The sequence below is a fragment of the Triturus cristatus genome, chromosome 4_1 (assembly GCF_964204655.1).
Source record: "Triturus cristatus chromosome 4_1, aTriCri1.1, whole genome shotgun sequence".
NCBI classification, from domain to species: domain Eukaryota; kingdom Metazoa; phylum Chordata; class Amphibia; order Caudata; family Salamandridae; genus Triturus; species Triturus cristatus.
The window spans coordinates 1,348,218,553-1,348,245,320 of NC_140585.1; the positions used below are offsets into that span (position 1 = coordinate 1,348,218,553).

A 26,768-nucleotide genomic window follows, 5' to 3' on the forward strand; every position below is an offset into this window, starting at 1 on the left:
TTCTCATGTATTGATAGTTTCAAATTCTGAATAGAAATTAGAAGTTCATAGCTAATTTGTTACTTCTACGGATGTCTCCTCAGGATAAATGTATCTCATCCATGGGACCATTTTAAGTTCATCAGGTCGGATTTTAGATTGCAACATTTCTTCACGTTCAGGGGCATCTGGCAACACTCCCAGATTTGTCGTCATGTTCATGGCTTTTCAGTTCAATCAGAGGACAGGGTCGCAGTCAGCGCAAAGTCTCTTTTCATATTTTCATCTACTCGAATGCAGGCTGCGGGTGGTGGCCATTTTACAGCAGGCCACAATGGTCAACTTAAGCGAAGAAAACACAAAATTATAATTACTACATGGAAATGATTATACAGTGTTATTCCCCTGCTAATACCCTTATGTGTATGTATTTATCTAGCCATTTGCGACATTAAAAGCCATTAATGCATATTTGTTATAAGCGCAAAACACAATAACATCACATAAGCAACATCTATACTGTCAATTTGCTCACCAACTTAGTTCACTTATTATTTTAGCCATGCAATTGCATTCCCACGTGTAATTCGTCTGTTAATAAGGTTGGTTAGACAAGACTCGACAAATCTTTAGTAATTACTAATTAATCAGTAGTACTTTTAATAATGACATACGAAAATGAAACAGGTATTTGGTTTAAAATTAAAAACCCTGCTCCAGCAATCTCCCCTTTGGTGATATTTTATCACCACAAAAATCAAAACCCAAAAATCAATTTAATTTCCCCTTTTTGAAGAAATTCAAAATGTCTTCTTGTTCATTTTTTTAAACTCTTGTTTCTTTATCATCTTCTCTTTTTGTTTCTATATACATACTTTCCCTCAATTCTTCTAATTCTATTTCTTGTGGATCTCTTTCTGGTTTCTTTTCTCTCTTTTTAACATTTTCTCGTGTTATTTTCTTTTTATTTCTTCTGTATCTACAACACATACACCCTAATCTAAGAATTAATAATGCAACAATTACACACGTTAATGGAAATAATACCTTACCAAATATGGTACTACCTATTTTAGCTATGAAATTCTTAATAGCAATCATCTTATTAGCCATTTTAGTCCAGATACTTTCAGCTTCCAGTGGTACTAATTCTTCATGCAAATCAGTAATATTTTTGATATAGACCTTTAGATCTTTGCTTTCGTCAGGAATGTAAGTGCAACAATGTTGAACTTTCAGCATTCCACAGACTCCACCCTCTTTTGCCAATAGAATGTCAAGGGCAAGTCGATTTTGCATTGCCATAGCGCGTAAAGCAACCATTTCAGTATTTATCAAAAGAAAGCCTCCAGCGGTGCTTGTTGACAAGCGATCCACCACTGTTGACAGCTTCCGAATGCCATATGCATTCAATGAAATTCCCACTGCTGGTATTAAAGCTCCAAAAATATCTCCTACGATTTCTGTCCATGTTTCTCTTCTATAGCGTGTTGATGGATTAGTTTGTTCAGCATTTTCTACTCTATCCATGTGAAAAATCTTTGGAAAGACCAGGCCAACATAACATGTGCCATACCAATGGTCAGGCAACCTGTAATAAGCCTTGTTCCCACAAATATAATACACTCCCGGAAAGACTGGAAAGACTGGATCTTCTCCACCTCTAAATCCCCATCCGGTTGCAATAAAGTATGTATCATGGCACTCACTAGTCCCTATGAAATAATAATCATACTGGGATTTCTTCATGGTAATGCATAGTTTGCCTTTCTGTGGTGCATCTATAGCCATAGTTGGACTGGCTCCATTTTTCAACTCTTTTTCTTTCTCAATATCCCACACTGTTTCACTCATCTTATGTCCTTCTGCTTTCTTATGCATGTTCAACCTTCTTCTCTCAACCATGTCTAGGAAAGTTTTCTCTTCTTCCTTCAAACTGCAGGTTAAATTGTTTCTAAAAACATATTCTAATGTTAATTCTCTAGTTTCTATAAAAATCTCACCTAAAGTGTTAGCTTCTTTAGCAGGATTCAGTTCTTTATTCATAGGCAGTTGCCCAAGAATATTATCTACATTAGACATGTTATAATCTAATTTCCCTAATTGATCAAATATACTAATCAACACACTACATGAAATTCCATACGTAGCCAGACGGTGATGATAAGTCACTCCTTCTGAAACAGAGGCAGGTAATTGCATACAGACGTAGCAATCCCTTACATCCATTGTCTTTACATATTCGTACAATAATTTTGAAAACACATTGCTAGAAAAATCATTAATAGACCTATCCTTATGTACATATACATTGCTAGTTCTAATTGGAACTATCTTCTGTGAACTCTTCCCTATGTTAGTCATGTTCTCAGTATGTCCTCCTAAAGTGTCTATTGTTACTCTAAAAGAGATCAGTAGAGCAAGCATGCTCCAAAGTAGCATTAATAATCCTGTACAGCAGCAGCACATCTTGCACCATCTTTTCATGAAGGTACATCTACTTTGATTATTCTCAGTGTTAGCCATCTTGTTAATTTGACCGTGTCTTTTGACTTAGCCTCTTCTACTCCACTACCGAACTTTTACGGCAGCAAGTACCCAACAGATTATTACAATCTATTAGTTTTTAATTTACTTCTTCACTTTCTTCTCCAAATGACTTCTTTGGATTTACTCAATTTGGGTTTTCATCACTTTTCACTCTTTCCTCATCATCATCAAACTGTATTAGGTCCTGAACATCCGTTTCTTCTCCAATGTCGGACAAGATAACTCTCAGGATTCCAACTGCTTCTTCTTCTTCAACCACTTTCAGTAAAGCCTCCTCTGGATTTCCTTGACTGTCTGCCTCTTCACCTTGTTCAGGCAGTGCCACATACGTCCATTCTGGCGACTTATACTTCTGGTTTGGTTTTCTGTTTCTTTTAGTTTCTTCAGATATCTTTGTTTCCTCTCCTTTCGTTTGGTTTTGACTTGACACTTCGTTCACCTGTTCAGCTTTTGAAGAGTTAACTCGTGTCAGTCGATATCTCAGTCTCTTTATTTTGTTGGGCCAAAGATCTCCTTTAGCATTTCTTTTTTGTTTTCCCTCTTTACTGTTTCTCTCTCCAATCTAAGTTCTCTTTCTCAGAACTCGACCTTCATGTAGCTCATTCCCACTTTCATCAGATTCTGTCTCAGTTGCCTCTTGTTCATCAACAATTTTCTCTTCTCCAACAACTTCCTTTTCTCCAACAGTCTCTTTTTCCACTGATTGAGATTTCCCTACTTCTGTCCCTCCTCGGGTCTCCGACACGCAATCTTCTTGCTGTCTACTTGTCCCTTCACCTAGCTTGTTGTCGATGTTCCCTACACCTCCTCGGGGTTTTTCCGCAATCTGTCCCTCTCTTTCTTTTTCTGTCCCTTCCTCTTCAAGAATTATCTCAGGTGGAACTTTTCCAATTCTCTCATTTGATTCAGGTGTCACTTCTGTTGGAATGTTCTTATCTTTCCTTTCTTTCTTTTTGTGTTCGTCACTGATAGTTGGGACTTCAGGCACTTCCTCAGAATCTGGACTTGTCTCTGAAGTTTGCAATGTTCTTTTCAGAATCCCTTCTGGTGGGACAAAAGTTGCTCCTGACCCACTTTCCCCCCTTTCAGGATTCCTTTTTCTTTTTACTGCCTCACTGTCTGCATCATCACTGGAATCTGATTCCTCAAAGTATTCTTTTCCAGTGCCGTCACTTGGATTTGGAACTCTCAGAGTGTGACTTGCATGTATCCAATTTTTCACTCCAGCACACTTCACAGCAGTTGTTGTGGTCAGAATGACTTGCCTTGGCCTTCCCCACCTTGGAACCAGGCAATTTCTTCTTCTGTGTACTTTTATTCTTACCCAGTCCCCTGGGCTCAGATCATGGGCTGGTTTTCTTTCAAGTGTGGTGGCGTCTTCTCCAACCTGTTCTTCATTGTAGAACCCCGAATCCTGGCTGTACTTCTGGGATCCTCTGTTTTGTGGCAAGGGCAGTTTTGGCACCTGATTCTGCTGCTTAACAGCCTTCTGCTGTTGCTGCTGCTGTCCACACCCCTCATCTGCACCTGTGAATTCAATGATGGATTGCCATTGTTAGCAGACGGTGGATTCTTACACTCGGATTTCCAGTGCCCTAATTTTCCACAGTTGTGGCAGGGAAACCTTTTCTTTGCTTCCTCAATATTGCCTTTCCCTTTTCCTGGGCCAAATCTAGGTTTATTTCCTGGGTTATTTGCTTGTTCAACCAACTGAGCTTCCTGTCTTTCTGCAACTTTCACCTGTGCCCACATTGCCTTTTCTTTCAGTTTTCTTTGCTTTGCCTCAATCTCATCACTGAAGTATTTTGCATGTCTCAGGATCTCATCAATCTTTTTGCTCTGCCAGTCTACAGTATGCTGCCTTATCATTTCACTGATTTCAGGTCGCAAGCCATACACAAATCTATATACAAAATGACTCAGATCCTTGTCACCCAGATGTTCATCTCCACTGAACTGTTTGAAAGCTAGTATTAGTCTTTCATAGTAAGCATGGACTGATTCTTTCACTTCTTGATGTGTTCGATCTATTTTAACCCAGTCTGTTTCTTTGGGAGGTACTTTATTTTTCAGGAAAGCCATAACCTGCTCATACTTTTTCATTACCTCGGGATCAGGTGCTCCCGTTTTGGGATCTCTGGGGTATTCCTTTGTTGTCCAGTCTATAACTATCTTACATTCTGCCCACAAGTCTGCTGGTACAATTATATCAAACAGACTATTCAGGTCGATCCACAGCACTTTTGACAACTTCACAAATCTGTCAACCTGTCTATACCACTCGACGGGCTTCTCTCTCAGTCGAGGGAAATCATTTGTAAATGACAAAATATCTTGTCTGGTCCATGGGACATGTACATACCCTCCTCCTGGATTCTCCCTCATGGGATAAGCTGTCACTGTTTTCTCTCTTTCTCTCATAGGGAATGTTGAGTAAGTTCTGTCTGCTGCATCTTCTCGTTTTTTATACCATCTATCTTTCCATCTCTCCACATCTCCCCATTTTCGCAGCAAAGCAATCATCTCCTTAATCTGCCCTGCTCGGCCTGCATTATTCAGATTCTCGATGTCCTTATCTGTAAAATCCACTCGGTAAGGCTTTTGTAAAGCTTTTACCTTGTCCATGTCAATTCCCATTTCACTGGCTATTCCTTTCAACCTGTCATGTGTGTTCTTTGCTCTCCATGTGATGCTCTTGCACAAAAATAGTAATTCCCCATCCTGATAGTTTTTCAGCGTTTCTGTAGGAATTGTTCCTACTATTAGCTCCTCCAATTCCATACGTAGTCTAGCTACATCAATTGCCTGGGATTCCTTTTCTTTCCCCTGCAAAGCTTTTAGCCAATCATTCAAATCTTCAGCAGTTATCCCCATAGATTTTTCTGCACCCACTGGTTCTGTCACTCTTTGTGGTTCTAATATGGATCCTCCAGTCATTCTGTTCCCTTCCACACAACCGGAATTCAAAACCGAGTTAGTCTGCACATTCAACTCTCCTCCACATATGGTATGTCTCCACTGATTTTCTCCTGATCTCCACTGATTTTCTCCCGATCTCATTTCTGTCTGTTCTGGAGGAACAACCAGTCTGTTGCCTACATATGGAACTGTTAAACCACCTTCACCAGTCCTCTGCTTCTCAAAAATAGGCATAACCGGACCTATTGTTACAGGCACCGTAACTGCTTCAAGATTTTTAGTCAGTTCTCCTATTTTCTCTGTCAATTCAAATGTGGTTCTTGCTAGTTCTCTTGTCTTTTCATCCTCAATTTCATTCTCCCTTTCTCTCTCTCTCTCCGCAAGAGAACTACTGCTTTTCAACTCAGGGGTCGTAACCTCTGTCTTTATAATCCGCAGGGTGTCTCTCATTGGGGTAACTGATGTTCCTCCTTCTGGTTCTCGTCTATACGGAGGTGGTCTTTTGTAGAACATGTCATCTAAGACATCGTCTTCAGACTCATTCGCCCCATACCTCCTTGTTTCTACATTATGTTCTTTCTCTGTACACTTTCTCCCTTCTGTTTCCCCTGCAGCTCTTACAGGATATAATCCCTCAGTCATACTGGCATCTCGCCATCTTCTCATCCGATCATGATGAGTTTCACGATCATACTTTCGCCCGAACATGTACCGGTAGTTTCCTCCACTCCTCTGCTTTTCTCGCTCATGCATTTCATCTTCCCATTCAGTCAACGCCTCAAACTGCGTTGGCCTAGGCCGAGGCTCTAGATTCATCATCCTCTCCTGTAAGTTTCTCAATATGGCCAGATTAAATGAGCCATGTTCCGGGAAAGCTAAAACTCCATCTTCTTTGGTGTACTTTGCCCAATTGTCTAACCAAATACAAGTATGATACCCATATTTTGCAACCATGAAGTATGCGGGGGTTCTTATCGGAGGAAGTAACTGTCCTTCCCTAGTCACAATATCCTTATCCTTGTCAAACCAGGTCTTAACCTTACTAAACAAGGATTTCTTTTTCTTTTCCTCAGCGTGGTAATACATTTTCTTGTTTTCCGCAACCCTTTAGTCTTTTCTACAACTGTACGATTTCCTGTCCAATTGCAGCGCGACTCACACTAACGCACCAATCCGGAGCGTTTACGTCACTGACTCAGTCCACGAATCCCAGCGCGACTCACACTAACGCACCAATCCTGGAGCGTCTACGTCACCCTGTATGTCTCCCAATCCTTGCGCGGCGTACACTAGCACACCAATCACCATGCTTCCACCGTTCTAACCCACTGTCCAATCACAGCGCGGTCTTCCTGATGTCAGCAGTCGCTGCAGCAGCTCCTGCTCCTGTATCTCGTCTACCCCTCCTTTACAAAACTACTCAGTAGACTTTGTTTCAACTTCTACGAGTCTGTTAGTTACAACATACAAACATCTCCATTGTCTGCTTCGCTAACCACAGAACAGCAAAAGACCTTTCCCACGAGAATTCCGCCTTTCCCGGGAGCAGCGCTTACCTCTGCCCTACTACGGAATCGTTACTTCCGTTGATAAAGTAGCACATCCCTCTACTCTATCCTTCTAGCAAGCACCAATTAACTGTTTTCTCCGGAATGCTCCTAAGAGTTTCACAATTAACCAGAATGCCTTCTCATTCACGCACTTTCACACCAGAAAATGTAGTACATTCACACAGAATCCTGTCTTTCCCGAGAACAGCGAACAGTCTGTCCTACTACAGAATTATAACACACGTTAACAAAGCAGCGCTTACCTCTGCTCTGTCCTTCTAACAAGCTCAGAGAATACCTATTACCTTTCTAGTGATAAGCGTTATCGGAATGCCATAAGGATCCCTGATACCTAAGACCAGAACTTCACAGATAACCTTCGCTATCACATACACTTCTCTCACACAGAAAATACATCTCTAATGGCAACACACGGCGATGCTACCTCATCGAACCCAGACAATTGTCACCCGTTTTCCCCTGTCTACATACAGGGCCAACAATCCCGCCTCTTCCGAGAGCAGCGCTTCCCTCTGCCCTACTACGGAACTGTCACCGACTTCCTACGTCCCAGAAGCCGTACACACTACATAAAACTCAATACGACTTCAACATATAGTGTTAGTACATATATCAATACCAATCAATAATCAATAAGCATATATACACGCAAATTCACCAAATCAAGACAATAGTTAACCATCATTCTGCTACCAAGAAACTGGTGCAGATAAGAGCTTCCGAATCCCCTCTACTTCCATGGACGGAGTGATTTCTCAGTCACACACACATCACACGCTGGTGGGGCCCATAACACCAACATTCAACCTACCACTCTATCCGTGCCATGTAAAAGGGAAACACTTTTCTATACCCAACCAATCTGCATGTACCCTGAGGTCAATGAGATAAACTAGTTGCTATAGGTTTGGTGATACAACTTAACACTCTAAATATTCAATAAACATGACAATAAAATAACCACCCAACACAGTAATTCAAACAGAATATTGTTTATCTAAATCAAATTGTAAGAAAACCAATTAAATGCAAAATCATTTTTCTCCATATTTACCTATTCTGGCTAAAAGTCGTTTTCTAAGTCAGAACTGGTCCTAAGCAAATAGTTAAAGATTTCTAGCCGTCATGTAGAGTCACCGTCCTCTCCGTCAGCATCGGGACCTCTGATCATTGGTTCGAGAAGAAGTGGCGCTAGACCTCTCTAGTCTACTAATATTTATACCGAAATTTACATTCCAAATGTTGCAAACATAACTTTCAAGACATTCGATTGGCGGAAAATATGTTGTCTTGGTACATTAAGCTACACCATTAAATTTTCTCATGTATTGATAGTTTCAAATTCTGAATAGAAATTAGAAGTCCATAGCTAATTCGTTACTTCTATGGATGTCTCCTCAGGATAAATGTATCTCATCCATGGGACCATTTTAAGTTCATCAGGTCGGATTTTAGATTGCAACATTTCTTCACGTTCAGGGGCATCTGGCAACACTCCCAGATTTGTCGTCATGTTCATGGCTTTTCAGTTCAATCAGAGGACAGGGTCGCAGTCAGCGCAAAGCCTCTTTTCATATTTTCATCTACTCGAATGCAGGCTGCGGGTGGTGGCCATTTTACAGCAGGCCACAATGGTCAACTTAAGCGAAGAAAACACAAAATTATAATTACTACATGGAAATGATTATACAGTGTTATTCCCCTGCTAATACCCTTATGTGTATGTATTTATCTAGCCATTTGCGATATTAAAAGCCATTAATGCACATCACATAAGCAACATCTATACTGTCAATTTGCTCACCAACTTAGTTCACTTATTATTTTAGCCATGCAATTGCATTCCCACGTGTAATTCTTCTGTTAATAAGGTTGGTTAGACAAGACTCGACAAATCTTTAGTAATTACTAATTAATCAGTAGTACTTTTAATAATGACATACGAAAATGAAACAGGTATTTGGTTTAAAATTAAAAACCCTGCTCCAGCACCACCACCCCCACCTCTTAACAGTGGCATGAGTTGACAATGTTTAAAATCACATAGCCGTCGATGTGACCTTGTCACACAATGCACATAAAGTATTTGTACATAATTTGAATTTTTTTTGAAATATAAAGCAAAGAACAATGCCACAACCAATACACATCTCACACATACATATTTTACAATTTGCATCCTGATTAGGTGCTGGGCTGGATTCTGGATTTGCCACGTTAACGTGCCAAACCTGGAGCTGTCCCTCGGGTTGGGGTTGACCAAAGGATTTATCAACTGGTAAACGTGAAATCTACAATAAGAACCAGTGTAAAGAAGCCAGAGTCTATTAGTAGAACTTGTGACAAATGCTACCTTACCCTGTGCCAGCAAAAGGCTCATATGAGGATTTGGTGCTACTCATGTTCTCAATCATGGACGGTTAAAAGGCTGAATCTACTCTTATCTCACACTTATCTGGAAAGGTCAAGTCAATTGATGATTGTTTTTACTCCTGAGTGAATGCCAATGGCAGGATGAGTTTTTTTAGTCTGGGTACACTGCTAGAGGTATCATAGTAGCATGTCCAATTGTGTGAACAGGTCCAAGTTCTGAGTACTCCTATCTGCCATGGGATTGGAACTTGAATTGGTGGATTTTCGTTTTATCCTGCAATGCGATTTAACTACCTCAGTCAGATTCGGGAAGTGAGGAGAATGTACGAATTCTTTTAAATTGGTTTGTTGCATTTGTCAGGGCTGCGTCCTAGTTCCCATCTCATTCCTTCCGTATATCAACAATCTTACATTTTGATTGATTGTGAAGTGGAAGGATAAGCCAGCTGTTTAAAGCCTGTTGCCTCCTTGTTGTATGCAGATGATGCTATATTGCTGTCCCACACTCCGAATGGTCTGAAAAAGTTAAGAGATGCATTTGTCCTTTTTATAGAGAACCTTGACCTATAGACAAACTTGACAAAAACCTTTGTTATGGCCTACAGCCCTAAAAATGTGATGTCTCAATGTCAAGAAAAGGCCAATCACTTTCCATACATGGGAGTAACTTTTAACACTACCAGCGCCTGGACCCCCCACCTCTCATCTGGGAAGCAACGTTTCTCACAATTGGTGGTATTTTTGTTTAACCTGGCAAGAAATATCGGCAATGCGCCCATCTCCCCTCTGCTGGAAATCTACAATAGCAAATGTCTCCCCTTTCTTACATATGGTGCCGGAACCCGGGGATACAATGATGTGGGAAATCTCCAAGTGGAATTTTTTTTTTGTCAATACCTCCTTTCTCTTCCATCAAGCCGCCCACATTACTTTGTCCAGGAAGAGCTAGGGCTAGATTACGTTAAGGATCAGATTAAACTAGCTCCTTTGCTGCTGTGGATTGCAATTTGGTGCAATGACAGTTCTTAATTTGAGCCGATGGTTGCTGGTGGGGGCATCAGCACTTAATTTTGGGGAGTGTTTTTTTTGTTTCTTCAACAAATATTTTTCGAATGCAAGAGAGAGAAAATCATACAGATTGGACAGATGGAGAAAGATGGCAAAAACATCACAAAGGGAGAAACCAGAAACCTACAAAAGTGAGATAAAGGGACAGGGTGTGTCTGATAGTGGATTAAAGAGGCATGCTCTGGATTTAAGACTACCAGCCTTGGTATTCGGTGCACCAACGTTTAATTGAACTGGCCAGAGGCTTCCGAGAAGAGCTTCGGGCCTCCGGCACTCTCCCTTTTGACAAATTAGGCTATGTAGCAATGAACATACTTCCTTAAATAGAGAAATAACAAAAGACTGTTTATCCTCTGAACATGGTCTTAAAATAATGTGGCTCTGCTATACTAAATCTGTAATGGCAGAGTTTGGCAGACCGCCCTTATTTACATCACCATGTTTAATAGATGCTAAGGATGAAACCTGGATCAAGCAGTCATTTAGGAATGCTAGATGGTCGGATTCAGAAGCTGTGGGCATACAGGAACCACTTATTAGACTCTAAAGTGATTCAGACATCCATGGGCTTTGTTAGACCTGACAGCCTTAGGATGGTCTTCCCCCAACTTTATTCCTGCATCCTTCCATTTTTCCGTTTTTGCAGGTTTTAGGGCTCTGAGCCCTTTACCACTGCTAGCCAGTACTTAAATGCCTATGCGCTTGTCCTTAAACATGTTATGATTGACTTACACCTGCTTGGTATATTTAATTTACCTGCAAGTCCCTTTTCAAGTGGTATGCCATATACCCAAGGCCTGTAAATTAAATGCTACTAGTGGGTCTGCCGCTCTGATTGTGCCACTGACACAAGTGGCCTTTCAAACCTATCTCGGGCCTGCCACTACAGGGCCTGTGTTTGCAGCTAAACACAGAGATTTAAATTTCACTCTTTCCGAAATTGGCAGCCAATGCTTTTAGCTCTTTTGTGCCTTACAGTCTGTCTCCAGTATACATCTGGGTTGGGTGACAGTTACACTTTGTGCATTTACCTAAGACAGCCACAAGCACAGTAAGGTGAGGCTCATCTACATTCTGAGCACTCATCTGACTTCATCTGCATTCTGATGGGTCTTCCAGGGCAGGGTGGAATGGGAGGAGCTGACACTTACACTTCAATAGGTAGTGTCCTATCCACACACATAGCACAGATTTATCCCCCAGGGTTAGCCTAACAGACAGTACTGGGCTGAAATGGATTGTGTGCACTTCCAAGGTCAGCCTTTTATGTCACCTCCACTTCAAAGGCACTTTTGGGTGTAAGTCCCCGACCCACACCAATCAGGCACTTCTGGATCTTGACTGTGCTGCTCAAAGGACTCAACTCGATTGCTTTTCTAGAGGGACTGCTTTTCTGATGCTCCCTGGCTCTGCCTTCCCTCCAAGTGATAGTTAAGGGCTTGTTGGCTTGCGTCCTGTTTTCTGAAAGTCTCAGGGACACAAAAGACTTCCTACAATCCTGCTGGTGCTGCCGGACTCTGCCTTCTGTGAATCCTACCCTTCCAAGAGGTGTCCCCTCCATGTTCTGGGGCTCAGAAGTGGGTTCTGCAGCTGGTTTGCTACAAATTTGATGCATCGTCACCACTGCGCAGATTGGAACATACCCAGTGCCCTTCGAAGCAGTGCTGATCGGGAGACAGTTCTGTGCTGCTCAAAGATGACTGGTCCCGGGCTCACTGTGCCAATGGATTCAAGCTATCCTGGCTGATGAGGGGTGAAACCCCGAAACCGGTCCTAGAATTCTTGGTTCCGGTCCAGGGAGGAACTGGCTTGGCAGTTATGGCTGGACTGTTCCCATGAGACACAGGGTCAAGACTGATTTGCATATGGCCAGGTCTAAAGGGGTGGCATGGTGAGCAAAAGAATGATGGATTTAACCCAGATCTCTTGACTGAGGGTGAATGTTTTGATTTGTTCTGCATTCCGTCCATCACTTGTGTATCTTTTGTTCAAAGATGACAGAGCAGCGATCCAAGGTCCCAACCATGAGGCTTAACTGTGATACTGACCCGTCTGAGTGAATTGGAACCAAAGCATTGCCTTGATTGCGTGGAAAATTAGACAAATGTCGTTGCTTACGACCAGGAAAGGTACTTTTTTCACCTTACCCTGCATGAGCTCTGTAGCCTGCCTGTGCGGCTATGAGGTAGTTCCGAACTTTGACTTTGTCCGGGTCCAGGGAGTCCTAAATAACCTTTTTGGCACTACTTGTTTCTAAACGCTTTACTGCATTTATTTCTTCAAAATCCAATATCTCAACTTCTACACATTTGATGTTTGTTGTTTTTGTCTTAATTTGCTCAGATAAATATTCTCTATTTTTCTAAAGTGTTGTGGAGTCTTTTTGTGGTGTTTTCACTGTGTTGTGTGAGTTGTTTGACAAATCCTTTGCTAGCTGCCTTCTAAGTTAAGACTGTCTGTTTTGTTCCAAGCTACTAGAAGGTGAGCACCGGATAATTTAGGATTGTGTTCCCTACTTGGACAGTTTGCATACCTCTGCCTACTAGAAGGTGAGCACCGGATAATTTAGGATTGTGTTCCCTACTTGGACAGTTTGCATACCTCTGCCAACTAGAGACTCAATTTCTAACAGGCTAGGAACTATATCTTGACTCAGTAATAGATTCATGGGAGTGATTGCTCCTTACTAGATTCAGATTTGGCATTGCAATTCCTTGATTTATCGATTTATAGTTTGTGTGAGTCTAGTATGAAATTTCTTAACGTTCAATGTAACAATGGAACACCACAACTGAGCTAATCATTATTTGAAAATGATTTTTTATGACCATCTACTAATTGGTTTTGTAATTGTAAATGTTAACTGTGTGGATGCTATGTTTTTTTAATATGTACTATTTCTGTATTTGTATTATTATTTATTAATAAATGAATAAAGTTGATGAAGATGTGGTGATAAGTGTGAAACCACAATATGGAAGCAGAGGATTTTTTACGCATCATAGAAGTGAGGTAAAATATAGAAATCCATGCCTTTGTTTTGAGTTTGTTTTCTCTAATGTCCCATTGAATCCCTCGGTGTCATTCACTTATATTTGTGGCATCAAAATTAGCGCCTAGCTATAAACAAGAAATATTCAGCTCTGAGATGACTCCCCAGCTTTGTGAGGGGTTTTGTAGGCTGTCTTTCACTACTCATAATATCCTTTTGTCAACTGATACAAGACTTTGTCTTTTTATTGCAGGTGGCTTTGACCCCATCCTACGTGGTCTCCTGGTGAAGGACGCAAAGCTGATGAAGCAAAATAGTATGATGTCTGATGAGGTCCGGGAACGACTCTTTGCACCAGATGACTCTGCCCCAGGACTGGACTTGGCAGCCTTTGACCTGCAGAGAAGCCGAGATCATGGCCATCCAAGTAATTATTGGGTTTTTATTGTCACAGCTAACTCAATCAATCAATCAATACTTGGTTTATTCGATTCAAGTATTAAATCATAAAAGCACAAGAAGTATCATTCAACATTTAAAAATAAGCATTCATAATTTAAAAGTTTATCAAACTAAAAACTGATTAAAATCCATTACAATTACCATAGGTATGAAATAACAGACAGATTACAAAGTGTTAGCCGCATGCTCAGGTAGTAACAAAATCATCATGTGAATCAGTTAGTTTCAACAAGTATTGGACCTTGAATCGATGACCTTGTTCTAACCACCTCTATTTTGCAATGGGACTAGTGACATTTTCATCAGCTAGAGATTGAAGCCTTATAAATGCGGGTCGACATTGCCTCAAGCCTAGCATCTTCAAATAAGGCACAATCCATCTTCTCCTAAGTACAGTATAAAATTTACCAAACAAATAATATGGATTTTCGACTGATAAGATACATTGTCACAAGGACCAGAGCAGAGAGTGAGTGACCAGTCGTTTAATTGGGGAAATGTAACCAGGTTGTGAAAGTTGCCTAAGCGTAGGTGCGTCAGTAAGAACCTATCATAATTACTTGGGGTACATAATAAATACGGTTATATCCCTGTTTGAATCAAGAGTAATTGATTGGCTCTGACTGTCTGTTTCATAATGTTAGAAGACTGTCTGATCGTCTCCAGGTGATTTATTATGTTTGAAAAGCTTTATTAGCATTTAATAAATTACAAACATATCAGCAATATATGGAAGAATCAACTATAGAAATAAACAAGTAAGTAAGCTGATATCAGAAGAAGAGACATAAAAGCATTTTCGGGATTTTATATATGAAGGACGGGAGAGAAGGAGGGAAAGGAAGAGCGGAGGGAGGGGGAGGATAGGGGATATCAATATCATGATGTAGGAAAATAAAGCAGAAGAAGGCATACTAGATTACATACCATGAATAAGAAAAAATAATCCGTCAAGTAATTAAAATGCATAGCAAGTTAACAGGGTAAAATATGAAGAAAAGAAGAAAAAAAAACAGAGATATCATTCAAGGAGGTTTGAAATTTTCAGAGGTTAGGTGTGAGACGTTCTTTAATATAATTCGGTCTAAATAGGTGGTGAGAGGAAACCAGAATAGGTCTCTATTAAGTGCTGGTTTACACGAGAAGGCGAAAGCAACATCTAGCCTGTGAAAATGACATAGGGTGTCCCACCAATGTTGTATGGACAGTTTTGCAAGGGTTTTCCAGTTGAAAAAGATGTGTTGAAAGGCCAGAGCAAGCATGAGATTAAAAAGGCCATGAGTATGTGGAGAAAGATCTAAAGAGTCAGAGAGACTACCAGCAAAAAGGAGTGGGCTAGAATAAGGAATGGATATTGTGAACACACAAGATATGTATGACCAAACTTTCTCCCAAAAGTCAGTAACTGTAGGACATAGAAAGAGAAGATAAAGGAGATCAGCATTAGAAAAGCCACAAGTCTAACAATGAGAATCAGTAGAAGAAGAGAAATGTGCTAAAGAGACAGGGGAAAGATAAAGTCTGTGGTAGAGAAAAAACATAGATTGGGTAATGTAGGAAGGTGGAATCTGACTATATGGTTGCCCCCACTTTTTTCCTGGTGTTTGCATGGTTTTTGACTAGTCTGGCTGGGATCCTGCTATCCAGGACCCCAGCCTATCTGCTTACTCCCTTGAATGATTGGTGTGCATACTAGATGCACTAGTGATTGGACACTGTGGTACCTTATGAGCCCCTAGTATATGGTACCTTAGGTACCTAGGGCATTGGTACTTCGCAGGCCTACCAGGGGCTGCAGCATGTATTATGCCACCCCTGGGAAGCATTCTCAGTCTGACACCACAGGCCTGCTACTGCAGCCTGTGTGAGGTAGTGTTAGCACTTCTCACTGAGGTACAGGTTCCTATATCTCACCATACACACACATATAAAACTATCAGTCACCCCTATGGTAGGCCCTATCAATCCCAAGGGCAGGGTGCTTGGTTTACAATGTGAGGGGGTGCTTCTGCATGAGCAGGACCCCTCTGCAGCTGGCAGAGTCTATTCTCTGCTTCGGTTTGTGGATGCAGTTAAACCATATACTCTTAAGTGCATTATAACCTCGCGGTAAATGCTAACTTTAGGATGACTGCATCAAAACATGTTGTGTTTGGTGTCAAACAACTTGGAATCATACCCCCACACCAGTAACTGGTGTGGGAGTATGATCCCACCCTTCTAGAGGGGATGACATGTACCCACTGTACTAAACGGTAGAAATCTAAAAGAGCCCTGGCATCACAAAATGGATGCCACCAGCACAGACACTGGGCTGCCTTCCTGCTGCTGACCGAAACTCGCAGTGGAGGAAGCCCAACAAAAGGCATCCTGTCACAGGGAGGTGTCACCACCTTCCAGACAGGATTTAGTGTATTGGGGCTGGGTGGGTGCACTCTTAGAGTGCTTTGAAGTCCTGCACTGGGGGAGCAGTAGGCTCCTCTGTGCATATGCCAGCTCAAACCGGTTCAGGGGCTACCCGCCCCTGCTCTGGCGCGAAACTGGACAAAGGGAAGTGGGTGTAACCACCCACTACCTTGACCCTCCTAGAGGAGTGGTCATAGAGCTAGTCTCTCCCCTATCTTCACTATAAGATAGCAAGCATTGCCAATGCAATTCAGATAACCCTGGACGACGCTCTACAAAGAAGAATCCTGGCCCTTCGACGTTCCACTACCTTTGGAAGACAGAAGAATCTCCCTTGGAGTCAAAGAGTGACTCCCCTGCTTGGCAGGCACAAAAAACCTCAATCAACGGTTGCAAACTTTCCCGCTCCCGCCGGAGTTCGAAGTCCCTGCTGCCCCGGAAGTAGATTTCCTGACTTCTTGACGGCCCCTGTGAGTCCCCAGCAAAGCTGTGGCGAGTGGACCCCACGAGTGACGAGGAACAGCAATACCCATGGACCGTGCACTATTGTCGAGTGTAAACCTTAAACAACGTTCTACGAACTTGTGCATTGGACCATTTGTGGCCCAAGCCCCCAGCAGGTCTTGTACCAAATATCAGCTGCCTACCCTGTCCCGAGTGACCGTGGGCTCCTGTGAAGCATTTCCTTGGACGGCGTCTTTGCGATCACTTGCCTGTTGGCTAGTGGGTCCCCCGAAGACTTTTTCATCAACTCAAAGGGCTCTCCTGGTTTCTCCAGGCCTGCCCTCACTTACCCTTGCTGGGTGAGTCCATCAGACCTTGCTGGTCTGCACCATCGACTTTCTTCAGCTCACACGAGACTTGCAGTTGCCAAGGCTTTTTGGCTCCAATCCAGTTGCCGACACCGTCATCAGCTGCAGACATTGTGGGACACTCCGAATCCAGCTGCTGGTCAACGTCGATCCCTCCTGGACCTCGTGAGCGAAGAGTCAAAACACCATCGACGACCTGAATCAACGCGACATCTGTGGTCATCCATCTTGCTGGCCACCGGTCACTGGCAAGTGACCTTGAACACTGTCCCTTCAATTTTCAGGCCCTCTTCATCTTCAATCCACCTTCGGATTCCAGCGGACACCTCTCCAGTTGTCGCAAGCAGCAAGTATTCTTTGATCTCCATTGAAAACAGTGCTTCGACCCGTCACCAAAAGAAACCTATGCACCCGGCTTCCCTGGGTGAGGTAACTCGTGCACTCCCATGCCCAAGTGTGTGTTGGCCCACGAAGTACTTACCTTGTAAGTGGCTTGCTTGTTGACTTCCTCGAAGTGCCCTAGAACTTTAAAATTCAAACCGCGACTTGCTCCATTGAAACCAATAGGGAACCCGCGGCTGTGTTCACACACTGCACGCGTCTCCTGTGGGCTTGTTACTTACCTGCTAACACTGCAGTAGTGAAGCCCCAGCTATTCCCCAGGCCCTAGGCCTTGTCATTTTGCTAGTCGACTTTGTTAACCCATTTTATTAGTATATGGTCTGGTACGCCCCTAGGGCTCCAGCCATATTTGTGCTTAATTTATTGAGAAACGTTGACATTTGAATGTGTACCTGGCTTCTAATCTCATAAAGAGATTAGTAGAGTGTGTCTAGAAATAAATACATATATATTTGATATATATACCTGTGTGGTGTCCTTTCATTTGGTAATTCAAGAGATTATAAGGTAAAACAAGCTGCTTTACATTCCTCAGAGACTTAGCCTGAAGGCTGCTCTCCACAGCTACCACTAGGATAGCTTTTTTTAAAAGGTTGTCTTAAACCTATCTACCATAAGAGTCGAATTGGACTGGTGCAAGGTGGCCACTATAACTAGTGACCAGCATATGCCAGGCCAACTTCTCACAGGTAAGAGAGGCAGAGCGAGAGATCTTTAAGGATCTAGTCCAAAGTTTATCCCAAAAGGCAATAGACCATTCACATCCCAGATCCAATTCCCAAGAGAGTTCCAATTTAGATTTAACACGATCTGGATTGAGGGCTAAAAAGAATTTGTATATGAGAGAGGCTTTGGGTAGAGTATAGTAAGAAGGGAATTTTGAGTGTCAGATGAGGGTAAGGTGGGAAGGGAATAATAAATGTCAAGAATAATTGTCATAAGTGTAGTGAATTTTGGGAAAAAGGAGCGAGGGCAATGAAATGAGGAATGAAATTGGGGAAATTAGCAAGGCGAGACACCATCAAAAAGATGATTAACCCATACAAAACCTTTTAATCTCCAAGTTTTCCAAAAAGTGGGCCTGTTATTTAAGAGGATAAGCGAGTTATGCCAGATCGAGAAATGACAGTAGGGCAGACCAAAGGTTTCAACAAAGAGCAGGTATGTTTAAATAAGGGAAGAGAGGTATGAGAGGTTTTAGTAGAAAAGCGTATAACTTCAGTGAAAGAATGGGGGTAGTAATGCGATTTGTTCAATGAAAAACTAAAGAGGAGTAAAGGGGGAGGGGTCAGATATAAGCCATTTTGAGGCTTGGCGAAGGGAGAAAGATTTATGTTAAAGACAAAAGTTCGGGAAGTTCGCGCCGCCGTTAGATTTTGGTTTGCGGAGAGAGGATAAACTCATAGACTTCATGTTTCCAGAGAAATTTGGAAAGGGATGAGTCAATACGTTTGAAATAAAGAGCAGGAATGTGAACAGGAAGCATAACGAGTATGTAAATTAAAATTGTAGCAATCATTATTTTAATCGAATCTAAGCGACCACACCAAGAAAGAAAAAGAGGATTCCAGGAAGAGATTAGTTTCTCAATACGAGATAAGGCTGTAGACATATTCAATTTAATCGATGAGGCGATGGAGTTGGAAAACCAAATACCTAGGTATTTAATTTTTGAACTATTCCAAGTAAATCCAGTGGGAGAGAAGGAGTGGGGAAGACAGAATTTTGTGAGGGGAAGAATTTCAGTTTTGTCTGAATTTATTTTATGCCCGGACACCTGTGAAAAGGATTCAAATTCAGATAGTAAAGGGGGAATAGAAGTTTCAGGAGAAGAAATGAATAAAAGAATATCGTCCGCATATGCAGAGAGTTTCAGTTGATGTTCACCGTAAGGAAAGCCGGAAACGGAATCATTGTTACGAATAGACATCAAAAAGGGCTCAAGGGCTAGGACAAAAAGAAAAGGGGATAAAGGACAACCTTGCCGAACGCCACGTTGAAGAGGAAAATAAGAGGAGACACGACCATTAACCAAAAACGAGGCTTTCGGAGCATTGTATAGTAAAGAAATAAGTGATATGAAATTAGGACCAAAACCGTGCCAGTGTAATGATGCGAACAAAAAAGACCAATCTACTCTGTCAAAAGCCTTCTCTACGTCGACTGAGATAGCGGCCAAAGAAGTAGAGAGGGAAGGAGCTTGATTTAAGACATTGAGAAAAAGACGAGAATTATCGGAAGTTAATCTACCCTTAACAAAACCACATTGCTCTTTACCAATGAGATGGGACATGAGAGGGTCTAAACGTAGTGCGAGCAACTTGGCAAATAGTTTATAATCAACATTAACAAGAGAGATTGGTCGATAATTTTTACAAAATTGAGGATCACGACTATCTTTAGGAATGAGGCAAATGGTGGTTTCCTGAAAAGTACCTTCTGTCTTACCAGTTAAATAAAATGAATGGAAAAGTGTTTAAAAGTTTAGGGAGTAATAGATCAGAAAAATGTAAATAAAATTCAACAGAAAATCCATCTGGGCCAGGCGTTTTCCCTTTAGTAAGGGTACTTAAAGCAGTGGAAAGTTCTTTAAGAGAAAGATCTTTTTCAAGATCAAGAAGATTAAGATAGGAAGTAGAAGGAGCAGGGAGTTTATCAAGAGAGGAGATTCTGGTGTGTAGAGATTTTGATAAAAAAAAGTTTAAATTCATTAAGTATTTCCTGGTCTTTATGCAGTAGGGAATCATTTGAAGAGTAAATAGAGTCTATAAGTGTACGTTCTTTACGAGATTTGAGTTAATTTGCTAAGAATTTCCCTGCCTTGTTATTACTGCCATAGTAACGGGCGCTACTGCGAAGGAGCACTGATGATGCATTGTCAGTAGTAGATTTGTTGAACTCAAGTTTGGCTTTTATCAATTCTGATGAGAGATAATTTTTTGAAGAAGTATAACATTTATGCTCCAAGAGCTTAATATGTGCTAAGATAGATTTCTGCTTCTGAAGAAAACACTTCTTTTTCTTAGAGACAAAGTCTATAATGAATCCCCTTGCGGTAGCTTTAAAAGAGTCCCAGATGATATGGGGGGAGGAACTAGAATCGCAATTAAGCTCGAAGAATTCCTTAGCAAAACAGCGAAAGGAGGAGGAGAAAAGAGGGTCGGTAAGGAGGGAATTATTAAAGCGCCATCGAGAGGACTTTGGACGGGGAGGAAGTAAGTCAAGGTCTGTAACAATTGGAGCATGATCAGAAATAACTTTGGGTTCAATGGAGGACAGTAAATTTTGACACAAGGATTGAGAAAGAAAGATATAGTCTAGGCGAGAGAGAGAAGCATGAGGAGGAGAGAAGAAAGAGTAATCAAGAGTGTCAGGGTGAGAAAGCCTCCATGAGTCCTTGAGATGTGTCTGAGAAATAGTATCCAGAAATTGTTTGTGAGTCTTATGTGAAGTGAAACGAACAGTGGACTTGCGGTCAAGAAACGGGTCTACAATTTGGTTGCAATCACCACCTAAAATGAAGAGGTCATCTCGAAATTGAATACATTTTTGAGTAATCAAAGGCCAAAAAGAACAATCCGGTTGTGTAGGACCATAATTATTGAAAACAGTTAAAGGAACAGAATCGATGAAAAACTTTGCTAGAACCCATCTACCTTCCGTGTCATTTTCTTGCGATAAAATTTTACATTTCAATTTTTTATGACATAGAATGATAACCCCATTTTTTTTTATTAGTAGATGGAGAGAATAAAACCGTACCCACCCAGCTTCTTTTTAATTTAAGTGATTCAGTGTCTGTAAGATGAGTCTCCTGTAAGAGAACCATGTCAGGGTTATACGAAGCAAGGTGGGAAAGGATTCTCTGTCTTTTAATCGGATTGATGAAACCCTTTACATTCCAGGAAATAACTCTGAATGTAAAAACATTGAAAATTGAAAAGACTTATACAAAACCAAGTATGCGATAATATGTAAAGAAAAGGAAGAAATCAATGGATAAATAAGGGAGAGAGATAGAGAAGGTAAATGGAAAAAACAGGAGAGAAAGCAGGTTAGAGGTTTACATAGCACCGAAAATATGATAACAAAAAAAGGAAAATCGTGAGGAAAAAGGATAGGAGGGAGTGAGGGGAAAGGAGAACTACAAGGAAAGACAGTACAAATCCAAAGGACGACTGAGGAAACATACCTGAAGGGAGTGAAGACAAAATAAGGATGGGGCAGTGGCGATGAACGGAAGACGATACGCCCGAACCACGAAGACCAGCACACCAGGACGAGAAATGGGGAAGTATAAAAGGACCAAATACTGTATGATGACAAACAGATCCTGTATAAGCGTAAAAAGGAGGTAAGCTAAAAAAAAGTATGATTATAAAATAGATGCAAACACAAATTTAGAGATAAAAGAGTAAGTTGTGAGGACGGGAGATATGAAAACGATTGAAGAGAGAGAAAGAACAGCGAAAAAGGAATAGATAAAGAAAGGAGGAAGAACGCAAATAAGATGATAAAAGAGAGACATAAGAGATAAGAACAATATAAAAAAAAAAAAGTAGTTTAGACAAATCATTAAATACATAAATGATCATAGAACGAGATAGGTAGAGTAATATATAAATACAGAAGAGAATTATGAATTAACAACATGGCAGCAACATGAACATGAGAGATGTGAAATTAACAAATCAGATATCACCAGTCAACCCGTAGAAGGAGCAGCAGTGTTCATATTAGTTGAAGCATGAGAATGGATGAATTTCTTAAGTTCTGCAGGGTCTTCAAAGGACTGAGTACGATTTTGATAGGTAACCTTGAAGATACAGGGGTGAAAGAGTCCATATCGAGCTCCCATTGAGCGAAGGGATGGACGAAGGTTGAGGAATTCCTTCCGCCCGGCAGCTGTAGCATTGGAAACATCCTGAGAAAGATACTTTCTGACCTAGCCAAGAAATTTGACATTTGGCTCTGGCAGCAGATAGAACAGCAGATAGAACAGAAGGAAGATCAGTAAATTTGAGAAAGAGGATGATAACACCTTGGGGCCTGACCGAAGATGAAGATAGCGAAGGACGTGGACCAAGTCTATGAGCCCTTTGGATGCTGAGTGAAGTTGAAGGAGGCATGTCCAGTAATTTCGGTAAAAAAGATGAGAAGAAGGTGACAGGATCATCTCCTTCCAAAGATTCCGGCAAGCCCTAGACGCGTAGGTTGTTCCGTCTATTCCGGTTTTCCAGTGTGTTGTTGAAGCTTCCGAATCTGTTCCTCTAGTGAAGAGAGTCTATGGGAGTCACTTTGAACTGTTGAGAGCTGTTGTTCCATTGCAGAGACTCTATTCTCCATTGATGACCATTTATACTCTAGAAATTGCATTTTATTATTTGTTTCTTCCACAAATGGGCGTAAAGCGCGAATTTCCTCTAATAACAGTTCCATAGAGATAGTAAGTGATGGTTGGGTAGGCGATGGAGGGTCTTGTTTCAGACGTTTAGGAGTGGACACAGGCGGAGAAGTTTTATTTGTTGTTGAATGTGTTGCCTGAGTACAAGCAGAAGGTAGACTGGCCATGTCTGGAGTGGAAGAGGGAGTAATCATTGGAGAAGGCAAAGAAGGTGCAGATAACGTCGTGGAAGAAACCTTAGGGACAAAAAGAAATTGTGCCTTACATATTCTGCCCATAAAGCAAGTGACAGTATAGTTCCAGAGGAATAGATAAATAAATAAATTAATTATTGAGCAGTCAGAAAGTGTCACAAAAGAGACGGTTAATCCAATGAAGACCTGGACAATAACACTACTCCAGAGTAAACCAGTGCGCTGAATTTACAAGGACAATGAAGACAATAGAGAGCAGGTGAAAAAGAATATGCTCATAACTGAAGTTAATAGTAGTCAGTCAGGGAAAACTGCATTGAAAAACAAATTCCAGAGAAAGAGTTGTAGTACCAAGGTGGAGGAACATTCCATACTTCAAACCATTCTGTAACGGCATAAACTGTTCCAATGTGAATGCACAACAGGTAATGTCCTTTATAGGTAGCTGATAGGACACACTGGTGTCCTGAAGTAAATGTGTTGAACAAGTCTGCTGTGAGGAATGGGTGTTTGAAGATTAGGAATACTAAAGTACAGCTCAGAAAATTCCACAGCAAAGAAACATGTTTTGACTATGAATAGAGCAGGGCAGTACCTGGATGAGTCCGTTAGTTGCACCGGCACGGCTGAGAACGAGACTCAGGTGGCCTTCTTAGACCGGCGTCGAGACCACCCCCTCGTGCATATGTATTTTTAATGTTGAAATTTTCTTTTAGTGCAGTACTTTCCTTTGCATAATGTATCTCACAAGTATTGTGCCTTGCTTGTTTCACGTAGCTCTAGCCTTTGTCTTTTCTTTGCTGTTCCGAAGGCCAAATCTGTGAAAACCCTCTATTTAGTGTTGACCTCACTGGCTGAGAACGACTTTGCCTCGAGGAATGGGAAATGAAGGAGAACTACCCTTGAAGAAAGCTGCCATTTGATATTAAAGAGTGCCTGTAGATGTCCATTCTCTCTGGCACAGCGTTGCAGTTGACAAAAAGCCAGGAATATTTCAAAACCCACCATTTCTTAATATTGAAACATAGAATTTCACATCAGCTCAGCACGACCAGCCAAATCTAAACGGCCAATCCCCCTATCTGCTCTTAACGGAATCCTCTGAAGAAATCCATACGCAGTTGCGACGACGCGGCAAAGAAGATGGCGGCGGCCGCGATTCTGAGGGGAATTTGCGGATAGTTGGAAAAGCGGTACGCGCGACGCGTACTAAACCACAAATAGATCCATAATCTTCACCACATCTTCCGATTTTGAAAGAAGCGAAAACCGCGTGGAAATAGAGCAAATTAGCACACTTACGGTCCGCTAGTTGCTCCGGCACGGTGGAGATCAAGACTCAGGCGACCATCCTAGACCGGCGCCAAGACCACGCCACGTCTCCAGGTGATTTAAACATAATGTTTTTAGGTCCTTCCTCGAGTTATGAAGCATGGAGTCAGGATTGTCAAACAACTCAATGTGGTCAAGGTCACCAAATGTTTTAATATAAGCGAGCCAGGGGATGTAATTTACCTGCTGCAGTGTCAAACAATCTAAAAATCACTTCCCAATTTAGGCCTGTAGACACACCTGTCCAGACCTTATGCCATAATAAAATTGGCTGTATTTTAATAAGGTCAGACAGGTATGGCAGGCCCAGTTCGGCATGGCAGATGTAAGTAGCTGTGCTATCAGGGATAGCCAAGAGGTATCTCAGAAAACTATTTTCAACTTGTTGGAGTGGCTCCACATGGACTTGGCAGCCTTTGACCCGCAGAGAAGCCAAGATCGTGGCCAACCAAGTAATTCATGGGTTTTTATTGTCACAGCTAACTCAAAATACAGGACAACATTCACCAAATTTTAAATACTGGGGTGGAGGGACGTAACTTGGTCGGTAAGATTTCGGGGTTGTGAGCTGCGAATTTGCCAATAGTATAATGTTAAAATACATTATACCACAGGCATGGTGCATGAGAGGGACTTAAGGGGCTGTGAAACGGGAGAGGAAAGCGGCTCAGTAGGGGTATTAAGTGAGAGAAATCACAATATTTTGCAAAATAACCAACATTTTTTAAGCCTTTCAAAACATAGAGCTGGAGAGGGTGTGTGTGCGTTTTTAGTCTGTGTCTATGTAAACGTCAATGGGGAAATCCGACAGACATCTCACCATACTTGACTGAAAGCACCTGTACAAAACCATTTACCAGAAAAAACATTTATTAGGGGATGTAACACCCCAGGCACTCCCCTCCCCTTCAATCAACGCCCCTGCTAGGGAGAAGGGAATGTGCTTGTAATGGGCTGTTGTCTCTCTAGTCAAATTACAGCTTCCGAGGGCGTGATGCTCTTCTCGATCAAAATAACACTAGAAAATAATAGGGCAGTGCAAATGATCTGGTGATAGATTGACTAAACGCCTTTTCACAGTTGCGAGCTTGGTGAATCTTCCAAAGTCCTCGTAGCCAAAAAGAATGGGCTTTATATCTGGTACAGCTTTCATTACATTGCTGGCTGGAGTGTTTAAGCCTTGTTTTCTTACAACCCTGGGTTCTAAAGACTACGAGGTTTAAACAAGGCTGAAGAAATGGCACAGCCCAGCAAAGTTTCCCAGGTCCATCCATGATGTGCTGCTCCAGTCCTGTTTTTTTGTGGGAGATGTAGTCTTGTTTCTTCCATTACAAGATAGGACTACAAGTTCCAGAATTCAAAGAAAAAACATGAACTGGAGCAGGACATCATGCATGGACCTGGGGGACTAGGCAGCTATGCATGGCTACTGCACCAATAGACTGCACTCATGGGACAGAGAGAAATAGGCAGGGGTAGGACGATTGGCAGATATTGGCTTTCCCAATGCTTTTTTGCTTTGGCATCCAGAAAAAAACATAGAAAATGTCTTGGTGCATGCTTGTATGTTGTGATATCACAATGCACATCACAGTAGCCACACATGAATGTGTTTTCTTTGACAATACACTATTTCAAGATGGCCATGCCACCAAGATGAAAAATAGAAAGGAGGGAGGGAAGGATTAGAAGAGCAACAGCGAGGAGCGAGCAGCCTGACAACAATGTGCAATGCCAAACCCTCACAAACAAAATATGGAAAGATGGAAGTGGAGGTGGTGGGAATCAATAGGGTGTAGTGAGTGGTGCAACAGCACTATGCAGTCCCCAGACCATCACAAACGAAACAGAAACATTTTCAAAGAAAAATGAAAATATTGTGAAGAGGGGCGGGAATAGAAAAATAGCATGGAGAGAGCAAGCAGAGAAGTAGAAAGGAGCATGCAAAGGCCTGTGCTCCCATGTAATGCTAAACCCAAATAAACCCAACATATAAAAGTGGTCTCCTGATGTCAGCAATGGAGCAATACAACTTTATCCCATAAAAAGGATGGTAAAGAAGAAATGCTCCAGGGGCAGGACAGAAAGATGACTGAAAGATTTTCTAGCTGTTGTGGCATGAATTTTCAATTCTATTACGGATATGGACGCAAGGATTATGCTTCTCTTTCTTTTGCTGAATTTCCGAGCAGTCAATCAGAAAACAACAAATATAAAAACGAAATTTCACAATATATCACCAACCACCGTTCACCAATTATTGTCCTTTATGCTCCTCAAATATGGCCAACGCCATCTTGACTC

The 26,768-nt window shown here is 41.6% G+C and overlaps 1 protein-coding gene and 1 long non-coding RNA gene across 3 annotated transcripts in view; one reads left to right on the plus strand and one right to left on the minus strand.

Annotated features, from left to right (window-relative positions):
• Positions 1 to 26,768, plus strand: part of LOC146856657 (lactoperoxidase-like) — a 1,363,087-nt gene that overhangs the window by 1,056,384 nt on the left and 279,935 nt on the right. For both annotated transcript variants that reach the window (XM_085654837.1, XM_085654836.1), the window contains exon 12: positions 13,706 to 13,879. In XM_085654837.1, coding sequence (XP_085510963.1) covers positions 13,706 to 13,879 — 174 coding nt within the window. The remainder of the gene's footprint in view (positions 1 to 13,705; positions 13,880 to 26,768) is intronic.
• Positions 8,533 to 26,768, minus strand: part of LOC146856658 (uncharacterized) — a 96,775-nt gene continuing 78,539 nt past the window's right edge. The window contains exon 3 of the long non-coding RNA XR_014981544.1: positions 8,533 to 8,658. This is a non-coding gene — a long non-coding RNA (uncharacterized LOC146856658). The remainder of the gene's footprint in view (positions 8,659 to 26,768) is intronic.